General features: G+C 38.6%; 1 protein-coding gene across 1 annotated transcript in view; it reads left to right on the top strand.

Moving 5' to 3' along the window:
- The first annotated feature begins 3,304 nt into the window (after positions 1–3,304).
- The window catches only part of LOC116914990 (activating transcription factor 7-interacting protein 2-like), a 97,595-nt gene continuing 81,599 nt past the window's right edge, over positions 3,305–19,300 (top strand). Inside the window, 1 exon segment of the mRNA XM_032919397.1 lies at positions 3,305–3,541. Coding sequence (XP_032775288.1) covers positions 3,305–3,541 — 237 coding nt within the window.

The following is a 19,300-nucleotide window of genomic DNA, read 5'->3' as shown; positions in this document are numbered from 1 at the left end:
TTACCTTTTAAAAATGATAGTATGATCTCACTGCTGAAGGCACCACATACTTATATCACTGAGTATGGCAAAATCAAGCTGGTGCCCAAGCTAGAAGTTTCACCCTCACCAACTAGCATTCATAATGGTGGGGGGTGCTATACTCACTACAAGACGAGAAAAGGAATTATCGATCTCATCCAGCTATAAACTCTGTGACTTACCTAATGTCTTATCTGTAAGATATACCGATACAATAAAGACACACATACTATGGATTAACAACTGCCTTTAAAAAGTATCTAAGACCCAATCTGAGACAGAACCTGTATCTAATACTATTAATGAGGCCAAAAATGAGACTATACAGGTCATGGATTCTAGGGAAAAACCTACTACTATTATTTTGATAAGTGAACATAGCAAAAACGAGACACCTAATAATATTTTTATACCCATTTCTTAGTGAAATTTCTCAACTTGAACTGGAGAAGCTCCTTCATGGGGTATATATTAATTAAGACAAAATCATACAACAAGCTGCGAGTGAGTCTATATAACACTCATTCCTAAATGAGATGCCTTTATACTCTTATCTTCACACCTCAGGGATCTGTGTGGAAAAGGGGGAAGAAATTGTAAGAGTCAGTGGTAGTGGATAACTCCAAGGGAAAAGCAGTTTTAGACACAACTTGACTGATGCACACAGAAACTCACAGAGGCTCTGACAGCCAACCCCAATCCTGCACAACTACAAGCCAGATAAAAATCTCAGCCTCAGAGAGGCGAACATAAAGTCCCATCCCTAAGCAAGAAGCTATTTGCAATTAGTGCCAACTGGAACAGGGAAAATCAGTTTTCTTCAATGAGATGACATTGCTTATATCAACCACACCCTAGCGCCTCACGCTCAGGAGTAGTGGACTAGCACATAAAGTCCTTTTTATTTTGCTGGAGGTTTTCTTGTTTGTTTGTTTGCTTGCTTGGAGACTGAAAAGGAACATGAAGTGGGTAGCTGGTTGTGATTATCTGGGAGGAGTTGAGAAAAGAGGGAATGTGATCAGATACATTATTTAAAAACTAAAAAATGTTCAGTTTCCTTTTATCGGTTCATCCCCAAATAAATACTAAATAATGTTTTTTCATATGGAAATATTTTATGAAATATTTCTTGTCTTTTCTGGAGTCATACTTAACGCTCTATTTTTTTTAACTATTTACTGTTCCACTTCTCCCATTCTGCCTTATCTTTGTATTTCACATTCTGTGGATAACTCATTTCCTTGTAAAGGTGGCGACTGTTTTTGCATCTAGGAACACACATTCTCAAATACTAATTCTTTCTTATTTGTCTAGCAAAGCATATATATTAGCTCAAAATTACCTGTTTTCCAAATATCTGGACAACGCAAAAAGCCTTCTTCTATAATTTCCTGAGCAAAAAAGTTCCAAAAGGATCCTCTAAAGAAATATTTTTCTCTGAAGCATCACACATGAGACGAGCTAATTTAATAATCAGCGTCTGTGTCTAGAGAAGGACACTAAGGAACCAATCACGCCTTCTTCCATGATGGTATTCTTGGTCTCATGGCACTTTTATGGGTCTAGAAAGGGGTACGTGAATCTTCAATTAGCAACATGAAATATGAGGAAGTGTTATGAAGTTCCACCTTGATCTATGTGCTTTATCTCATGCTCATCTAGGAAACAATGGGGGATCATTGTGCCTTCTCTCTGTGGCAAATGGGAAACTGTCTAGTTTATAAGAAAACTGAACGTTACTGTATATGTAGTCCTCCAGAGGAAAAAAAAACAGTAGGAAACACAATAAACATGCTTGAATGGTTATGGCTTCTGAGTTCTATGAAGTTCATCTACGGGCTGCCAGTATGGCTTTGCCCAAGAAGGCAGAAACTGCAGAATCTAGGAAGCTGGTGAGGATGTAATACAGTCAGAAGATGAAGGTTTGAAAGCCCTTGAAGCCTGATGTAGTAAATCTCAATTTAAAGATGGGAAAACCCAGAGTTTTATTTTTAAGAGTCACAGAAGCAGAAAACAAGCATTCTCAGGAAGGAGTGCGGAGAGCATGAGCTACCTACAAAGGCTTCTTTCTCGTTCCACTTAGACAACTGGATAGAGAGCATGCGTCAGGAAGTGGAATTCACCTGCGTAGTTTGCTGTCTCACATGCTAATAATGTTCTATCCAATCACCATTGTCAACAAACGCAGAGGTAATGCTGCTTCAGTTTTCTGGGCATTCTTCAATCCAGCCAGGATGATCAACTGAAACTAAACTATCAAAGATGTATATAACTTCAGTCAGATTCCACAACCTAATATCCTTCATATTTAAAATGGAGAAAAAACCATTTGGTATACTATTTGTCCAGGTGGCTGTTCAAAATTCAGAGTACAACACCCATTACGTTCACAGTAGTGTATTATTTCCTCTCAACACAAGAGAAGTGCTATCTCTGTGGCACTCAGTAAATCTTCAAAGGTAAGCTCTCCTTTTCACAACTGGAAATTAATAGTGAACAATGAGCCTTAATGCAACAGGAGGAAATAACTGCATATGCAAATCATAACATTTGCATAGGAAGGTAGGATACTTGGGAAACAGCTTTATTAATCATTGCAGAACACGAATCTACAGTTACAACTTCAACCTGACTATGAAACATGGTATAGTTTATTTCTGTATCATACCTTATATTGTATTTTGTATTTTTCCTCTCAGTATTCTAAGGGATATCCTGGGCACTGTGCAGCCTCATTCAATAAATGTTTAATGAATGGAGACACCTCTATCATATTTTGAATTATTTATTAATGTGGTTTTGAGATGGGAACCCATTGTAGAGCCAAGGCTAGCCTCCAACTTATGGCAGTCCTCCTATCTCAGCTTCCACAGTGCTGAGATCACAGGTATGAGCTAGCATGCAAGAATTTTAAGTAAACTCTCTTGCACTGCTTTCCTTTGTTGGATTTGTTTACTCCAGTTGATGGCAGTAAAGGACCTTTACTCAGCCGATAGAATAAAAGGGTAAAGCTCAATCATTTAAACTTTCATAGAAGAGAAAATAGTCACCGGTTTGCAGCCCCCGACCCTTTAACTAAGAACAAAGAGTCACTATTGAACTGGTGACATATTTGTTGACTTTAAATGATCTGGTACACATGCATTTTCCTTTAGTTTGTTCTGTGCTTCATCTATGACATGTTTTAGCCTAAGATACAACACATCATGCCATTTGTACTCTAGCAGATACTTACACCCTACTTCTGGCATTCTACCACGTACCTGAATGAATAACTAACGGAATGCTCAGGGATTGGGGAAGCTCAGTAAAGCTGCTTAGTTCAGAGTCGTCACAGAAGGCAGATGGCGCCAGAGCTACGCCATGCCAATGGCAGATTTCTAATGAAAAACCTTATATTAAACCTGGAGAATCCCAGCCAGGACTTCAGCAGACAGAACACCGGAGAAGCAATGATGAGAAGAAACAATATAAGCACTCACATATCACAGAGAATGAGTTCATTGTGCTGGTTACCAATGTGAGACAGTAGGCTTTAATTTGTGTTTTCTTCAACAAAACAACAGTGTGTGTGTGTGTGTGTGTGTGTGTGTGTTTTAATAAGAAAGAGGCAAACATCACTGAAGTGATTAGTATTACTATATTCAAGATATTCTAGGTGGATTTCATGAAATCCGTTGTGTCCTACAGACATGGGAAGCTGGAAGGTCCAGGTTTAACTTCTGGATGTTAAAAGCGTGAAACATAAATGATCTTTATTAGTCGCTGTCCCTTTCCTTTTCTTCAATTCTGCTGTTGAACTGCTTTAGACTTGGAAATACTCGAGAGCTTACTCCAAATGGTAGAGCTTGACCGCTTACCAGAAGTCATGGGTTTGTGACTCAAAACCTCTTGTTTTCTCCCTCTGCCTTATGCTGTTCTTCCTTTCTCTTGCTTTAAAAAACAAAAATAAGAAAATATAACAGCCGAAGCTATTGTTCCCACTGTGGCCAATCCTTGTGGCTGAGGGGAACGGGACTTCCTCTGCTGATGTGTTGAGGGCTTCTCCATGGCAAATTCTTCTTATTCTTCTTCCAGGGCCTCCATTTACAAACTTTTCAGGAAAACCTTGATATCAGGCTATGCTAACCATATTCTCAGCTAGCAAATCTGTCTTTGCTCTTTCCTAAGGGGATGCTTTACAATTTATCCTATAATCCGATTCTAACAACAAAACAGAAGGTTTTAGGTTAAAGGAGAATCAATGCATTTAGCAGAAAGCCAATAATTTGATTTTCTATGAACGAGAGCCGCTGGAAAAATAAGTTGAAATATTCTCAAGATTATCTAACTGATTGCTGTCTGAAACCCGCATATCAAACTCCCACTAGTCTCTGAGTTATATGCTGTCTTAAAGACTGCTGTGGTCATAGGTATGAGAAATATAAAAAGGAAATATATAGACTGTGCTAATGATAAAATTATTAGGAGCAACATTTGTCATAAAGAAAAAAGGAAAAAGGAAGAGCATAAAGTTGGGAAGGAGGAAGAAGGTGAAGGAGATGATGAGGAGGAGGCGAGGGAGGAGAAAACATCCCTAGATCTCTACTTTGTTAATTACTTTAGTCACTATGATGACCAAAACCTGTCCAAAAAATAAGTTCAGGCAAAGTATTTATGTTAGCTTAAGGTTTGAGGGGATATTGACCATTATAGTGGGGTGGGCATGGTGGAAAGATTATTAAGGTGGTTGGTCACAGCAATCTAGAATCAGAAAGTAGAGTGGACAAGACATGGGACCAACTTGTAATCCTCAAGGCCAGATACCTCCATCTCCATTGAACTCCCTGTCTGTAGTGAGATCCAATCTTTAGAATCCACAACCTTCAAAAAATAACATCAAGAGGTATGTTGGGGGGTGGGTAAAATTTAACACATGAGCATATGAGGAGAAATTTACATTCAAATATCAACATCAGTATTTTACTTGTTTCTTATGGTATTCATGGGAAAATACCATAGTATCTAACTGCCCTCTTGACTAGGAGCTAAACACTGCTAAACTAAAGCTGTTCCTGAGCCCACCAAACTTCTCTACTGACTTTGGGGTATGAACTTTCCAGTGCCTTTCTTCATTAACCTTGGCATACACAACTTTTTGTTGCACAATGGTTTCCCTCCAGCTCTACTGTGACTTCCCCATTGTACAGCACCTGACTCTAACATACACATTTTATCTTTTCTCTCACCTGGGTTTTCTCTCCTAGAGCCAGTGTGGACAACTTACTGCTATTTCTTTGCTGGTGAAATAAGCCAATTCAAGCCAGGCTAAAGTATACCTAGGCAGATTTATTGCCACAAGGAGGAGAAACAGGAAACAGGAGCAGGAAGAGAAAGAACACACATAGAGAGGGGAGGAGAGAGAGAGAGAGAGAGAGAGAGAGAGAGAGAGAGAGAGAGAGAGAGAGAGAGAGAGAGAGAGGAGCATCATTTGTGGATTGTATAGAAAAGAGCCTCTGTCAGAAGGGCAGCCCAGCCCCTGGGCTGGAAAGTTACGGGTTGGGAACAGGGTATGCTGGGTAGAGATTGACGGTACTGGGAGAACCTGAGGGCCAAGTATGCTTTGGTATGCAAAGTATGTACTTCGGTCCCTTGTCTGGGGGACCAATTCTTATTAATTACATTGTTATTTCCAACTAATAAAATACATAGAGGAAAAAATTGGAATCGAACTGGAAATATGGCAAGCATCTTGCGATAATTCTCTTCATTGTGGTATTTCTGAGTCCTTTAAGTGTCTTGTCAAATTGCTTCAAATAAACATCAGGACGTTTTAATGCCTATTAGTATAAAGAATAATCCTCATGTCGTTTTATATGTAATTTTAACATATAACTTCAGAGAACAAATCTATAATTGATAAAATAAATGTCGGTATAAGAGGAATTATTTATTGCTAAATAGACTACTTTCCTTTGAGCTGGAACGCGTGCTATGGCTAGTATGTAGTTCTTACATAAGCACAGTATCAAGTGCAGCTTTCACTACAGGGGGATTCTGACACTGGTCCATGATGGAGGTCAGCATTATTGAGCATGGGACTAATTAAGTTCTCACCCTTTGGTAAATGCCTCTACACGATGTGCAGTTTACTCTTCTCTACTGTTCTCTACAGACTTTTAAAACAGCTATAAAGCAGACCCGTTTAAAGCAAAGGTGGGCTAGCCGCAGCCTAATATTGAGCTTCCACCACAGTATCTCCTCTGAAGTGATATAATAACAGGTAATTCTGCACACCAGATAACCATTCTTGTTGACCTCCGAGGGAGAGAGTGAATGTCTATCTAATTAACCTTGTTTATAGGATTTTCATGGAAGTCAGCTGGATAGTTATGGTGAATTTTACTCAATGCTGATACACTCTATGAGTAGTCCAGATAATTCCTTCCCCTAAAAATCCAAATCCTAACAAATCAGGCTAAACTAAAATTAGTGGTAAAGAGTATGCATGTTCATTCACATGCACACACATATACATTATAAAATTATGGTAGGTCAGAGAGTGAAGGAGCATTGGTTTTGGAATCTTGATTTATTGTGGTTATTGGGTGATGATGATGATGATGACGATGATGATGAATCTGTTAAGTAAGTTTTTTCAAAAGCATTTCGGCTTTGCATCCATCAAAAAATTCTGTTGCAAAATTTGTATTTGCAATCTGATTGTTAGGGACGAAGTTATACACACAAACACAAACAAGCAAAAATAGTGGACAAATTAAATAAGAAACTCTACTTCCAACTTGCTTACATTTTTCAATATTATTCAGTCTGTCGGCTACTGCTAAGGCTACTGCAATACTTGAGAGCCTAAATAGCCCCTCATCAAATACATAAATATACAGAATTACTGTTTTTTTACTATGCCAATAACCAGTGCTCTGTCACGTTTGTCACCTGAATAATATGATCCTTGAGCTCTGTAGACCGTTTAAGAGGATGTGGCTTGTTTTATTCTCCTGTCTCAATCCCTCAGAGAATATGCTTCAATCTGTCAGGCCCTGTATCACTTTCATACAACATTCTTTTACTGCTTGTATCTTGAATTTGACTCTTGCTCTCTGGGGATCTCAGTGAAACTGCCAGTAGTCATTTCATCTGTTGCCTTTAACAACCGTCAGGGAGATGGAGCTTCGCCTGTCTGGGATGGGTTTGAACGCTCACCCGATGAAGCACAGGATTTGAAAGAGACTTCAATTTACAAAGCTACATTGACTAGAACCTTGAATCACCTCGTTTCAACAGTGTGTGATCACAGCCCGGATGCATTCTGCTCTGTGAAATGACCTGTCTCCCACCCCCGCCACAAGCTGTCCTCATGGTGAAGTTATTAAAACAAACTAAAGAAATGATGGGTTTCTCAACACAAACCAACTCCAACCTTCCATTTTAAATCTTTTCCCTGTGAATCTAAAATGAGAACTTATGATATTTAATATACCTTTGCCACAAGTTCATGACTTAAGATAACATTACTGGCTGTTCATTCAGCACTTAATATATGACAGACTTTTTTTTTCTTATCTGCAAGAAGATCTGTGTTGGTCTCACAATTACTCCCTTGAGAAAAACGTTATTATTTCATTTTGCATATTCAAAACCAGTAACGATCAGAAAACTGCCTATCTGCTCACAGAGATGATGTAATTTCAAGTTTCCAGGCTTTCAGTATTTTTAGCTGTGGGAAGGATGGAGGAAGACAAGAAGAATCCCAGACCAAAGGTCTGGATTTAGTTACTGAAGCAGAGCAACTCAACTGCACGGAAAGACTGGCTTAGTGACTTGTTTACTGGGTCAAAGCACAGGTCTCAACCTTGAAGCTATAGCTGGTATTTTACTTAATATATTTTGGTGCTGGAAGTCATACTCTTGTGTGGCACCCTCACGTTTTACATCATTTTCGAAGTAACCACAATGCCCCCGGTCGGCATCTCACAGCAGAGAACCTGACATGGGTAAGGAAGGCTATTCTCTCCTGTGCTACTTCCTGTGACGTAATAGCAGCCTTGGAGAATCAATAGGGAAGTTAACTGTGTTTTGTCAGGGTACAGATCTGTAAGGAGAACTCCTGGGAAGAAGCCGTGTCCTTGGAGACTGATTACAAGTCAGTACTGTGGAGAGACTGAAATGTTACCAGGTCAGAGTTTAGTTGTCAGGGGTGGGGTGGGGGTCGGGATGGGTTGGGTGGTTACTTTAACTTCTGGATTCTCGAATCTCTGCCTCAGAACTTACATCTTTTAAGTAAATACAAAACCTTTTGGAATCTATTAACCTACCAGACCAGTGCTAGGTTCTACTAACCACAAAGCTAAAAACATCATCAGATACTGTCTTGGGCCTGTAGAAAAGGTTCCCCCATCTTGCTGTGGCTGCAACACTGCATACTTATCAAAGTGCTTTAAACTTGCCTTCATATATCACTTTCTTCTCCTGTAAAATTATACAATGAATTTCACAATGTACCATGGAATTTGGAGTAACCTAAGTATGTTCTTGGACCATGATCTCTTAAAATGGTTCCAGAATATACTCTCTCATTCCCTCTAAGACTAGAGCTATGGTTTTTGAACCCACAGAGCCATTCCAGTTTCTTCAGCAGAGTCACATCCAAGAAAGCATCAATGTGGAGACCTGGGACCTGCAAGTCGGCTATGTCTGGTTGAATTCTCCAGGGTATCCCTTGAATTGAGACATTACCAGCTCCGTATTGGGATTACTGAAGAAAACAGAAGGTCAATATGCTATGATTATTAGATTTTATGTTTTAGAAATGCTCTGTTCTTATATTTCATGCAGGTGTGATTGTTAACATTTGGCTGTGCCTTCAATAAGATGTGCAATTATAATCAGCAGTTCGGGAGGGGTAGTTAAAAAAGCGAGTAACTGAAAAGATAGTTGCAGTTCTCCAGATATAAAAACTGTAAAGGATCCGAGTGGATGTTGATCAGTGGTTGTGATTCTGTCCATGATTCGTGTGATGAGATTTAATGTCTCTTTCAGCCCATAGCCCTGGCTGTGCTCTTAATATCACTGGCATTTTAAAAACTTCAGCAGCGTTTTGTTACCGACTAATGCCACTTCCTACAGAAGAACCAATAGTCTACTGAGTATACTTTACTATGTTTTTTAAATTGTAGTGTATGTTTCACACAAGGCCCTATTTTAACTTTTGTTTTCGAACTCCATAAAAATGGCAGCACACTAATAAGAATATTTTTTGAAATTTGAGAACATTTCTGAGAATATATGAAACAAACATGCCTTTTAGTTTTCTACCAATTTACCTTTTTTTAAAGCATATTTTTCAGTCTGGCAGTAATAACGTTAAATTATTTCTTTGTTTTCTTGTTCTATCTTAATGACATAAAAGGTGTGTTCTCCAGGGAAAGTTTTAGTTTCAGAATTACTTGGCTCAGTGATGTACTTGTCTCTTCTCCCTTGCCTCTTCCAGTTGGTGGAGTCCCTGGAAATTTGTTGTGTTATGTTGTGTTGTGTTGTAAGTAACAATCCCTTGAGGCAAGCAACCTCATTTGGGAGGCATTTAGCTGAACCCTTGCAAAAGAATTATCCAGGCTAGGCTACTTTGCTGTTTACACCCCTTTCCCAGAAGGCTGGAGCATCCTGTAGCCCTCACCTAAATACCAAGTCTCTTTCTTTCACCTGTTGTCTGCAATCTTGCTTCAATTGCTGGTGGCCCAGGGGAGAGCTAAAGTATATAGGGCAGGAAGGCAGGGAAAGCAGAGCCAGTCTATTTGGCTGCATCCCCCCGCCCCACAGCACCCCCCTGCCCCGCAGAATGTCAGGTAAAGTCCATTAGAGAGTGGAGCTAGTCTAGGTGGCCTGGAAGAATGAGGATATTCTGAAGAGAAACCTGTGACTCCCAGTAGTCTGATAGACTACTGAAACAATGGGCTGCAAAGACATGAGAGTTTCCTCAGGAATCTCATGCTGGGAGAAGGCAAGACAGCAGGTGTGTGTGTGTGTGTGTGTGTGCAGGTGTGTGTGTGTATGTGTGTGCAGGCGCAGGGAGTGGGGTGTGTGTGTGCGGGCGTGTGTGTGTGTGCAGGCATGTGTGTGTGTTTGTGTGTGCACTTGCACACGTGTGTGTGTGTGTGTGTGTGTGTGTGTGTGTGTGTGTGTGCCTGTGTGTGTGTGTGTGTGTGTGTGTGTGTGTGAATGTGCGTGCGTGTGCGTGTGTTTGCCTGTGTGTGTGTGTGTGTGGGTGTGGGTGTGGGTGTGGGTGTGGGTGTGGGTGTAATTTTTATCTTCAAAGACTTGTTAAACTACATTACCGGATGAGACTGAAATTCAGATAACCAGTCAGCAGAGGGAGGGACCACATCTTGATCGTGACTGCTTAGATGATGCAAAATTGCAAAATTCTTGGCTCACTACTGAATTTCTTTATCTTATTTCCACACTTGAGGGTGTGATGGATCTCTTTGTGTCTCACCTGCTTTTTTTTTCCCTGTTTTCTACTTTCAATTTTGCTCTTTCAGTTGGCTTGTGGAGAACGAGTGGCTGGACCTGACTTGGGATATTTTATAACACCATGACTACAGGTTCATACCTCATCTTGCCCAGATGAACATTTTCACCATAAAACATTGGTAGTGCATATGCCCTTACAGTGTCCTGTTTCTGTGGTCAGTTTGGTAACTACGTTTTTGTTCCTTATCTTTTGCTGTTGTTTCTCTGTCGTTTGTTTTGCACAGACTGAGGATGGATCCAGGTCCTGCCACAGCCTATGTAAAGGCTCTGTTACCCAGCCACAGACTAAACCTTATCTTCTTTTACTTTAAAACTATTTGTGTCCTTTGATTGTTGTCATACATGTCTAAGTTTAACTCTTTAATAATTTATTTTCACTATTGAACTGTGGCTGTATTAGATCTATTCTAAAGTAATTGTAACAAGGCCTCCATGTGCAGCCATGACTGGCTCACCTGGCCATTCTACCCCAACCTCCCCATTGCTGAGCTATGACACAAATGCACATGACTTCATCTACAGGATTTCATTTTTCAATTATCTTTATATTTAAACTTTAGTTTAAAACCTCTTCCCTCGTTTCCCTCTCCTTTTTACTTTATTAAAAAAGTAAATTGAGGTAATTAAAAAATGTTTTTATTTAATTGGGCAGAGTATCTAATTCTTCTTTTACTGCTTAACTTTAAAAATTCCATTCTCAGTCTCAAAGAGGTTTAATGTTAACAATTAACCTGATAGTTTTTGAAGAAGTCTATAGCACTTGGGGATTTTAGGTAATAGCTTTCAAAATTATGTGCTAATGAGAAGAATGTCATAGTCAGCATTTTGGGCTTCATGAACTTTGTATCTCGACATTTTTCCATGACTATGTCATTTTACAGGGTAAAGGAGGTTTCATAGCTTTTAACTCGTGAAAAAAAATTTGTTTTAGGATTTTAAAATGTAAGGACTTTTTAAAAAGGAAATATTTAATAGGAAAATAAGGCTAATAGAACTCAGCAGAGCCAACAATATAATGATTCTTCATAACAGAGAGACCAGCAGAAGGGGCAGCCAAAAGGAATTCTGAGAAAGAAGGATTGAAGAGTTGGCAGATTGATGGTGGATACAGGTGGTAGAAAATGAGAAGAAAATATATTACCCCAACAACTTGACTGCAAACAGAAATTTCCTCTGAGCTAAAAGAAAAGTGACTCCATAGGACAGATCCCAACATGCTGGGTTCTCGGAAGGGATGGTTGCTGACTATTTTTATACCTAGCACTCTGACCCTTAGCCTGTGCGATATGTTAACAGTTTGCTGTTTTAGGTCTTCTCACTTGTTAGACAGGATTGGTGCCAGTATTGGAAATACTGGTGAGCAGAATGGTTTCGGATTTCTGATTTGATAGGGAGAATTTGCTGGGACATACTGAGATATTTTGGGCATAAAACCCAAACTGAAGCTTCAAATTCACTTACATTTCATGTATACCACAGAAGCACAGTTTGGATTATAGTTCAGGCTGGGCTATGATGTCAATATTTTCAATAGTTGTGGGTATGAGACATGACCTTTGAGCATGAGTCCACCAGCAACGCACAGGCAGGACTGTCCCTGTCTCTCACGGAGACAGACTGGGGGAGGTGGGGAATCAGCTTCAACACCATAATTGGCTCTGGATTCGTGTGCTACTGCTACAGATAAAGGTACTCAAATAAGACACAAAAATCATACATCACTTGTGAAGTGATAATTTCTTGTGTCCAGGACGAGGAAGTCCATGGAATCAATCCCAGAGTAACTATGATGCAATAGCACCTACAGGCAGCTGCAACTTCTGTCTTCCCCCGATGATCTGTGCTGGTGGGTAGAACAGTTACTGAACCTGCTTCTCCTTTTCAAGTATCAGAAACAGTTAGGGGATCCGAAGGCAGATGCAGTAGGTTGAAGGAGACATTTCGATGGGATGCTTTTGAAAATACTTTGTAAGAGCCTATGATTTGCAGAATGATATCCTAGACTCAGGTAGTATGGAAAAACAAAGAGTGTTTTACTCTGCACAAGTCCAGCCTGCTGGGCTCTACCATTTCTAGATGGAGAAAACCAAGTAAATTTGCAAGTCTGATGTAAAGCACAGTAGGTGATCTTAATATTCCTCCATCTCTAGGGACATTCCAGAACCATTAGTGGGATGTGTTGCTGCTGGGGGAGGTCTGGAAACTGTTGGTGACCCATTGCCCTTGCTTTAGGTCATGTGGTGGGGCAGCTTCTGATGGCAATGCAGTTTCTGACAGGCTGCCTGAAGCCTGGGGTTTTTTCTAGTAACTGACTTGCCTTAACTTGCCCAGTTCTTAGGCCTCGTCTCCTGAACTGTCCATTTGAAGCCCATCAGGGAGACAGCCTAGCCTTCTCTAGAATTATTTCTTTCACTAACAGTAGATTTTGCCTTTCTTGTTCTTTGTTTTATATATGGATGTGATTCCTTATCCCCATTCTGAATGCTTCTGCCATCTCTGGATAAGCCCATCAGACATTTTCCCTGTACTATATACAGGTTATCAGTTAGCAGGGCATCTTCACTCTGATTATTATGCTCACCAAGATTTGGAACTTTCTTGGCTACTTAATTCCTTAGAGATAAGGAATTGGAGCTTTATTATCAATATTAAAGCCTTTTAACATCCACTTCCTCTAGCCATCAGAGCCTTCTGACATCTACTTCCTCTAGCCATCAGATCAACTGTGATCATGTATTTTGTGCATATGTAAAGAGGCTAAGATACATTATTTTCACTTGATGGATGGAATCCTTTGATTACTGAATGGTTTGTAACTGTTGGTGAATGCAGTCAGGAGTCAGTGCTCACACCTGTACTTTTAGTCTCTGTGTCCCAAGCACCAGTCAGAGCAGTATAGTGTCTTTTATGCTAAACTCCTCTCAGAAGCCTGGACCTGTACTTTGTTCTCTGCAGTTAAGATTCTGTTACAAAAAAACCCTGAAGTGCAATTTATATTGACCTAGGGATATTTCAGTTATTAGGGCACAGTTAACAAAGTGAAATATGAGGAAAGCATTGGTATAAATATTTTAGCATTTATTTATTTTTCCACTTTTTTGAGACAGAATTTCTCTGAGTAACAGCCCTGGCTGTCCTGAAACTCAGTTTATAGATCAGGGTGGCCTCAAACTCACAGAGATCTCCCTGCTTCTGCCTTTCAAGTGCTGGGATTAAAGGTGTACACCACCACTGCCCAGCTTAATTTATTTTAATTAATATACAGCTATATAATTTCTCTCCTCTCCTGTCCCATCTCCCACCCCTAGACTCCCTCTCAAATTCATGGTCTCTTTTACACACACACACACACACACACACACACACACACACACACACATACACATATACACACACAGTGTTAGCTTGTATGTTTTTATGTTATTTTTAAGGTTTGTGGTTTTTGAAATGTTTTTATCTATGTTTGTATGCTTTTAGGGTTAGCTACTTGGCATTGCACAAACAATTTTAGGGGTCAAATTCTCCCTCTCAGCAGTCATATCCATAACTCATCATACAAGGGTGGGCCCCATCTTCTCTAGCACGTCAAAAGGTTTTGTCATTTTCAGGTCCTGTGTAAGCAGCGTATTGTTGATTTCACGGGTACACATTCCATGTTGTATCTATAAGACCCAGTCTTGCAGCATGTTTACTGGTCCTCTGGCTTTTGCAATCCTTCAGTCCTCTCTTCTGAAGCTTCTCTGATGACTGGTGAGATAGAGCTTACAGATATGCTAAATATTTAGAATGCAGTTAGGAGTTATGTTGGATTTGTATGAATATTACTTTTGATAAAGAATAGAGCTGGGTTGGGATGGGTAGGACATTTGTCAGGAAATAGGTCATCACCCCATCTAGCTTCTATATAATGATAATGATCCACTGGTCAAAACTATTTGTGAAACTAATCCCAAGACTTTTTGAACTCAATAAATGTCTGTGAGATTTGTCAATGTAACGACAGGCTTCAGCCAATTGTTCTTTGTTACTCTACTAGAGTTTATTTTATGGATAAATGCTTGGGTTGTGAATGACATGAAGGAAAATATCCTTTACATTTATGCTTTGATTCAAATATATATCAATGTTGGACATATGAAAGTGGCATCATAAGGCCATAAATGTGCATTGCTACCAACTATACTGGGAGCTGTAAGCTGATTATAGAAAAGATTGGATTAAGTCACATAACATGAGAATTCAGTTTCTCTGTAACTTAAAAGCTTGGTAAAGTCTTAGCATTTGGATGAGCATTGTGGGATGCCTGTGCCGTGTTTCAATAACTGGTGATGGTTTCCTGTCCTTGGTGCACATTTGAAGACTGTCTTATGTGCAATGCATTCTCAATAGTTTGCTCATCTCCATTCTTAAAGTGGGTTGCTCATCTCTTTAAAATTGGTTTGTCAATCTTTCCTTGGATGTTTGAAAATGCTCTTTTGTCAAATTTTCATTGAAAAAAAAGGAAACTTAACAATAAAGAAAAATATCATGGTAATAATGTAGAGAACAATTTCTGCTGACTGGGTTATGGCAGTATAGACTCCAAAACCAAGAACGAAGCCCACCAGCTGCATTTCTACATGTATAACCTCCATATCTTCCTGTGTGACCTGTTGGAATTATGCAGTGTGCTGATGACTAAGTTGTCCAAACTCAGATTCTCAAAAGTGAGGGGGTAAATACATGTGTTAGCATGCTACTTAACAATACCCCAATTACTTTCAATTTTTACATATTATTGTCAAGTGTTTCAGTTAGCAAAAGGGTCTCATATGTCAAATATGAGAGTCTTATGCGTTCATGCATACAATGTAAAGAGATTCAAATGGTGCAGGTTTTCAACATAATAACTGTAAAAGAGTTCTAAAAGTAGAAGCTAATTGAATTTCAATTTACTTCTCTTTCGGCATCAACAGCATGATTTTTAGGAACTTTGTAAAAATAGCTTTATTACACTAAAATATTTCATTATAGCATGACATTAATGATCTTGAAAGTAGGTTAATTGTAGTTTCTGCTGCAGAACTTGGGAGAGGATTCTTTTCTACGCATAAAGCTGGTAGAATGTATTTAGAATAGATTTACTTTTAAAACTCTACTGTGTCCCTATATTTGGATTATATTTTAAATCCCTTACATTGATGTACTAGAAATAAAACTTTATAAAAACAGGTTACTTGACATCACATAAGACATTTTTCTATTTGCTACTTGGGATATTATTTTGGCTGTTCTTCATATTTTGCATCAGGAAAATAATCTATCTTTTCTCATTCTGTTCTCCATCAACTATATAATAATAACTTCAATAATTTCTTATGATCAAATGATACACAAAAAAGAGTCTTCATAAGCCTAACACATCCAGCCACAGGACCATCAATCCTCAAATTAAAAACATATTAATTAAAACCATAGCAAAACCCAACCCCAAACCCTTGTCTAAAGAATATTTGGGTCCCTCTACCAAGGCATGTCATTCAATATTTAGAATGCCTGTAAGAAGAATTTTGAAGTATATACTATTTAAGTCTAGATTTATGGAAATCCATACCAGATCTATAAGAGTCATTGATTTTGACAAATTTCAGTTTGTTCTTTTTGAAAATTATTGTTTAATATAGTTTTTATGGGTGAATGCACAGATTACTGGCATAATACTCTTATACGTAGTTTTCTTTTATGATCTATGCTGATTGAAGTCTGAATTGTATCTGTAAATAGCCTTCTTATGTGATTATCCACTTCACTTGAGGGTTCTGAGGCAAAAGGGGCAGAAGGGAGACATCCAGAAAAGAAATTCAAGGGAAACAGGGCTTGACAATATAGACAAAATACTGCCATATTTTTATTTCTTTGTAGAGAGCAGTTCTATTGTATCTTAGTAATGCTTCTCTAGAAGAACATAACTTTAAAAAGAATCTATGTATATTAAAGCAAGTTTTAATAAAATGGTTCACTAGATATGATTCAGCTAATCCAAGGACGGTTGCCACCTGATAGAAAGGTCCAAAATCCAGTACTACTCAGTTCACAAAACTATGTCTTCATTATATATCAAATCCTGAAGGAGCAGGTACTAATAACCAGTGAAAAAGGGCCTCAACATGATTGATGAACGTCCAAATTCTGTAATTTCATCATGAAAGTAGTTTCATAGTTGGCAGAACAAAGACAATCATAAGTCAAGGCAAGTTTACATTGGTGAGTAAATCAGAGAGATGTTTACAGCAAGATGGAAGTAAGTTTTCTATAGGTCAATGATGCAGCCTGATGACTTTCTTAAGTTTGGCATCGTCTGCTAAGTCAATACATTCAAAAACATTTTTACCTATTATTGACAGGATGTTATGGAATAGTGGTGGGCAAGAAATGACTGTTTTGGAAGCAGGAAGGGGACTTTAAAGCGATCCCAAATTAAGTAACCATTAGAGCCGCAACTTTCCAATCTCTCCCCAGTACTGAAATCATAGTTGGCCAATCAGTCCCTGCAGAAAACAGCTACTTTCCAGGAATCAAGTTCACAGCTAGGAACTTGATTTTCTAACACTTTGATTTTAGAATATTAGCGTTCATAAACATTAATGATACAACTTATCTTTTAATAATATGTTATGGTAATCATAGGAAATTTATCTAGATTCTTTGGGTTCCAAAGGAGAAATGAAGCATTTCCTTTAGCATGTATAACAGTTTGTGATTAGGTTGCAATGGGGTCATCAGCTTTTCCATTCTTTTCCTTGCCTTCCTCTTTTGATAAAGTCACTAGGACAATGTCATTAGTAGTGATTTTCCGGTAAAATAGAAGTATGTAATGCTATAATTTGTGTTCAGTTATGTTCTGTGAAATTAAAAGAATTAGCAATGAAACTGTACTGACACATCTGGAGAAGCAAATAGAGCTAGGACAGGCTGCTATCACAAAGGGATTAAAAGCCAGCTACCAGCAGCATACATATTTTTTGATTTGTGATAATTTGTGGGGACAGAAATGTAAAGCACGACAGCAATCAATCCAAGAACCTGCCAATACTTTATTGGGATGACTGACAATCTGACTGGGACAGGGACAAAACATTCAGACAACTTGTAAAACATTGTTTCTTGGTGAGATTAGTATCTTAGTACTGAGTAAAGAGGTCTCATAGTCATCAGTGTGGGTGGCTATTGGCCAATCTAGTGAAGCTGGCTTGAATAAATAATGAAGTAAAAAATAAAAACTCTTTTTGATATGGAATAATGTCTTCTCCTGATTCTCCTCAATTTCTTCTGTTCTCATATCAATACCATAGGACTCACTCTTGTGTTTGATCTCTCTCTCTCTCTCTCTCTCTCTCTCTCTCTCTCTCTCTCTCTCTGCCCCTCGGCACATTCTGTGTGTCTCAATGGCTCTATTTTTGTCTAGGGCCCTGTGCAGGTTAAACACACAGCATCACATCATTATTGCACTAAAGATTAGATTTACTATTAACTGTAAGTGTGACTAATGCCCAAATGCACTCATGGCAAACACATATTTAATGGGGTTGTTTATCAAGGACTATTTGGCTGGCAAGAATCCCAGCTGTTGACAAATCACCTTTCCTATTGGATGCAGGTAGTATGTTGAACTGAGCTTTGGTTTTGAAGTCCTGACTCTGTTAGTATCTTTCTAACATTACAAATACTAGCATTCTTCTAGATATGTGTGTTCATTGGTAAACATTGAGGTAATTAACTCATAGAAATTACAAAAAAATTATATGTCCTAATATAAAACATATAGGTGGACAATGCTTTCTTGGGAACAGTGAGAAATACATTTTTTAAATTGCAGTAAGACAGGAAGCATTTGAAGACAATAAATGGCAAGAATCCAACAGGACAAAAAATGTTTAACCAGAAGTGAATTGAGGCTCAGTGGTTTAAAGCAATGATCATTTTAATCAGATATCTGTTACTGTATGCTGTTTGACTAATTGAGCATGAGCTCAGCTAAGGAGATTTATCTCCTATATGTGTATGTTATCTCCTCCAGTGGCCAATAGACACATTCTCAGTGTATTAGCAGTATGGAAGGGTTAGGAATCATAGTTTGTAATTATCCAGAAGCCTTTTCTTGTAGCACACTTGTGTATATCTTATTGACACAAATGATATATCTATAATCTATCTGCATCTATATCTATATCTATATATATGTGCATGTATCTGCATCTATCTATCTATCTATCTATCTATCTATCTATCTATCTATCTATCCACCCACACAAGAAGAAGTATGGAGAAATGTACCTGTTCTTGGACAGATGATAAACAGTGAAAGGATTTTTTAAAAACAAAACAGTGAATTACAAATTAGACTCATGACACCCAGATGCAGTTTGACCTCTAGGAGTTATGACACACCCAGCATTACAGGCTCACAGGAAGGACAAGCTCCAGACAGAGACAGCAAAACCAGTTAACACCAGAGATAACTAGATGGAAAGAGGCAAGCACAAGAACACAAGCAACAGAAACCAATACTATTTGGCAACATCAGAACTCAGTTCTTCCACTACAGCAAGCCCTGGATACCCCAACATACCTGATTAAAAAAATCTAAAATCCCACTTCATGAAAATGATAGAGGACTCTAAGAACATAAGTAACTCCCTTAAAGAAACAGAGGAGAACACAGGTAAACAAGAAGCCCTTAGAGAGGAAACACATAAACCCCCTAAAGAAA

Source organism: Rattus rattus, chromosome 13 (genome assembly GCF_011064425.1).
Source record: "Rattus rattus isolate New Zealand chromosome 13, Rrattus_CSIRO_v1, whole genome shotgun sequence".
Classification (NCBI taxonomy): domain Eukaryota; kingdom Metazoa; phylum Chordata; class Mammalia; order Rodentia; family Muridae; genus Rattus; species Rattus rattus.
The sequence above is the reverse complement of the archived record's forward strand: the minus strand, read 5'-3'. Positions and strand labels throughout refer to the sequence as shown.